Source organism: Corvus brachyrhynchos, unplaced genomic scaffold (assembly GCF_000691975.1).
Source record: "Corvus brachyrhynchos isolate BGI_N302 unplaced genomic scaffold, ASM69197v1 scaffold4, whole genome shotgun sequence".
NCBI lineage: Eukaryota > Metazoa > Chordata > Aves > Passeriformes > Corvidae > Corvus > Corvus brachyrhynchos.
The window spans coordinates 8,246,766-8,250,727 of NW_008237878.1; the positions used below are offsets into that span (position 1 = coordinate 8,246,766).

General features: G+C 60.5%; 1 protein-coding gene across 1 annotated transcript in view; it reads right to left on the reverse strand.

Moving 5' to 3' along the window:
- Positions 1–790: 790 nt before the first annotated feature.
- KLHDC8B (kelch domain containing 8B) overlaps positions 791–3,962 on the reverse strand; it is a 4,358-nt gene continuing 1,186 nt past the window's right edge. Inside the window, 6 exon segments of the mRNA XM_008632367.2 lie at positions 791–1,321; positions 1,323–1,392; positions 2,185–2,286; positions 2,538–2,762; positions 2,967–3,131; positions 3,690–3,932. Of these exon segments, the coding sequence (XP_008630589.1) occupies positions 1,231–1,321; positions 1,323–1,392; positions 2,185–2,286; positions 2,538–2,762; positions 2,967–3,131; positions 3,690–3,932 (896 nt within the window). The 3' untranslated portion in view covers positions 791–1,230.

The window sequence follows — 3,962 nt, forward strand, 5'->3', positions numbered from 1 at the left end:
CAGGCTTGCAGCCCACCCGAGGCTCACGCTGGCTGTCTTCTCTAAAAGGTCAGGCATCTGTACTTGATATTTACCTGGACTTGTGAAATCTTTCTAATGTACAATGGAAGATCAAATCCCTTACCTGCTCTCTGCTTTGGGTGTGGAGCCAAGAGCAGCAAGGCTCAGGTGAGCCCATAGCACTGGGTAATTCAAGTGTCACCCCCCCTTGATCTCACAGTGCACCCCTAAATATCACCCACAGACACCACCAGTATGGAACTTACATTCCCTTCCTGGTTATTAGTAAGCAGGATTGCAGTGCTCCTGCCTACAGAAGCTGGACACAGTTGGACCCAGTTCTCCCACACACCAGCCACGGTCCATCCTTTGAGATGGGGCTGTGGTGCTGGATAGGGCCCAGGAACCCTGACATTAGACATCTCTTATTTCTTCACAACACCCTGGCAGCCCTCACCATTCTCTGCCTCTCTCACACCCTTGCTTCCTCCACAAAAGCCCCTCTCCCTCTGCTGCCTTCACCCCCCACAGCCTCTTCACCCACAGGAGATCAAGCAGGAACAAGGCTGTGCCAAGGCAAGACAACCCCTGCTCAGCTCATCCTCTCCAAACAGGGGCTGGATCTCTGCATCACATTGCTCCACTCACCCTGGAGGTGGGAGAACAAGAGTTACCCCTGCTCCACAGTATGGAGTCACTGAACTCTGCCTTGGGAGGGATTTTCCTCACAGGCTGCGGCATGTGTCTGCCCTGGAGTAGGATAACCAGAGACAACACGACTCCAGTGGGATAAAATTCCACGTGTTTCATTTATTTGAGATGCTACGTCACCTCCCAGGCACTGAGCTACAGGGCACCTCTGTGCTACATGAGACATCGACTGGGTCTACGACGACACAGCACTCACTGCTACACACACGGCACGGACACGCCGTGGCACAGATGGGGCCAGACAGGGCAGTGAGGCCAGCGACAGTCCTGCCACCGCTGCTCCCTCCACACTGCTGGCGATGGCCATCCCACCAGGCAGGAGTTTGCCCTGGGCTTCATTGCCACAGCCTGCAGGAGCTGGGAAGAGTTCCCAAAACTGCAGCTGCTCTGGTGCCTGGCATCATGGGACAGAGGCTTCCTGGAGCCAGGTCACCCTGCGTGAACACAAGGGTGCTCACACACCCTGTCCCCGTCTTCAGGCACTTGGTGCTTGACCAGGGCTGGTCCCCGGGGTCCCACTCAGGGCACATCACGCAGGCACAGAGCCTCGACAGCGCCACTGGGACCCTGGGCCACACCGCCGATGCCGAAGAGAAGGCTGGGGGGGGGGGGCCGGTGCCTCCCTCTTTTTCAGCGAGAGGCTGACCCCTTCCACTGAGTCCAGTGGGCAGGACTGGTTCCCTGTGGATGGAAGACAGACATCAGCCCCCGTGCAGATCCCTCCCCCCGCCCCAGGCTCTGCCTTTCCCCCTCCACATCTCTTTGATGCCTCAACAGGAGCCCTGGGCTGCATGGGCTCTGAGATCCCAGAGGCAATTAGTGGGGACACAAGAGGATTAGCAGAGTCCCCACAGGGATGGATGCTGGCACTAGTGCCACACTGCTGGATCTACCTCCCCAACCACTCCTCACCCTCCCCCCTCCCCATGCCAGCATGCTGCAGGGATAGCGGAGGGCACCTCCAGCTGCAGCAGGACTCAGGAGCAATGCCACACTGCAGGGATGCAACCAGCACCATTCCCCCAGTGATCTTGGGGGTCTGGCAACCCTCACTGCAGGGCTGGGGGTTCTGTGGCTGGCACCAGGCTTCCCAGGCAGCCCTTCCTGCTGTATTCCCTCTGCTGAGTGACAGCACTAACCTTTCCCCAGCTCTCTCGGGAGAGGGATGCAGCACTGCAGCCCTGCACAGTGGAGCTGAGCCACCATGGGCTGTGTGAGCCCAGCATGCTGCACATGAGCTGGGAAAAGCCTGGTTGGGGGGTGAAAGGGGCAAGGGGCACAATGGGACAGCCTGTGGGACAGGGCAGTAGGGTCCCCCCAGCACTTGTGAGGGCACATAGAGATGTTGCTGCAGACAGTGTTGCAGTAACCCCCTGGCTTTGCACAGCCAACCTCCCTACTGCCATGCAGATCACTTATGTGCCACAAAGAACGGGGATGGGAACATGGCCACGCGCCTACCCCCAGCATTACCGAGGCCACCAACGGCCACCACTCTTCCTCCCAGGCATCCAGCCACGAAGTCGGCTCTCTTCTCCTTCATACGGATGGTGCGGCTTGGCTTTCTCCACACACCTGGGTATGAGAGGGAGTGAGCCTTGCCCACTGGGGTTCCTCTCTACACACCAAGGCCAGGACACCCCCAGGTTAATCACTCCCTGGGACCAGGGAGCACAGGGCAGGATTCACCATGGGTGCAAGGGGTTAATGTTCAGAGCACAGATGATCATGTCCCTCAGGCACAGACACCCTTCACCAACTCACAGAGTCATCCTGGACCCACAGGATGAGGGTCCCACCTCACCCTCCAGGGATATGGAGCTCACCCTGTGCAGGATCAAACATCTCCACGGTGTTGACGAAGTGGGGACGGGAATAGAAGTTGTGGGGCCCTGGCTGCTGCAGCCCACCCAGGCTGAAGACAACCCCATCAACCATGGCACAGGCGGCGAAGGCGCGGCGGCTGGGCACACTGGGGTAGCGCGTCCAGCTCCTTGTCTCCAGGTCAAAGGCCTCGAAGGCGGTGACGGGCAGCTTGCCTTGCCGACCCCCTATGCACAGAGGAGATGTTGTGGCTGCCAGTGCCCTGAGCTGGCACTGTTGGTGTGCTCAGCAAGCAGGATGAGGCCCGCTGGCTGCAGCACTGGGGAGCATGGAGCCACCCTGGGGTGCACCAGGTCATTCTCTGGCCTGTGAACAGCAGAAGGAGAGGGCATAGGCACAGGGGATGCTTGGTTTGCCCCAGCAGCACCTACCCAGGACGAAGATTTTGTTGCCCTGCAGGAAGGCAGAGGCTCCATAACACGGGGTGGGCATGGAGGGCAGGGGCTGCCAGTGGTCCTTTGCTGGCTCATAGACACGGACCAGTGCCTGTGGAGAGGTGTCCGCACCCATTCCCCCCAGCGCGTAGACAGCCCCATCTGGAAAAGAGGCAGCAGTGAGGCAGGGGGATCTGTTGGCAGCGCCAAAGGGCTGGGAGTCCCCCCATGCCCTCCAGGGCAGGCAGCACAGGCACTGCTGTGCCCCACAGCCAGACACTGCTCCAGGGCAGCTGGGGGACAGTGAGTCCAGCCAGGCCTGAGCCTGGCAACGCCCTGACCTCACTGGCACCCTCTGGCCCCCCTCTCCACCCCATCCATCAGGCACAGAGAAGAGCACAAGGCCATTCTCTCTAATTATTCTCGGTAGTACCATCTCCCTGGAGACACCATGGCAACACAGCCATACTGCCAAATCCTGCTCTTGCTTCCAGTGCAGCCGGCCGGCACCCCTGCCTGCTCCCACCACTGTCCTGACATCTCCTCTGCCCTGCCCACCACGCTGCAGCCTGGTCCATGCCAGAGCATCCCCATCCAGGGAGCAGACATGGGCACCACATACAGGGACCAACCCTGGCTCCTGGCATGCTGCTTTGTGCCAAGACTCCAAGGATGCCCAGCAAACTTTGAGCAGGAGTCACAACACGTTCTATCCCTCACCTCTCTGCACAGCTGAGATGCCCATGGAGGGCTGAGCCAGTGCCGCCTTCTTCTCCCACTTGCCCTCATCCACGTGGTAGACCTCAAGGGAGGCGAGGGGACTCTGCGCCGCATCCACGCCGCCCACCACCAAGATCTGCTTGCCCAGGGCGAGGGCGGCAGCGCCAGCCCGCGGCGTGGGCAGTGGTGGGAGCGTGGTCCAGCGCTGGGCTGGCAGGTCGAGCACCTCGGCAGGTCCCAGGGCTCACGCCCCGCCCCCCCGCCGGCGCAGCC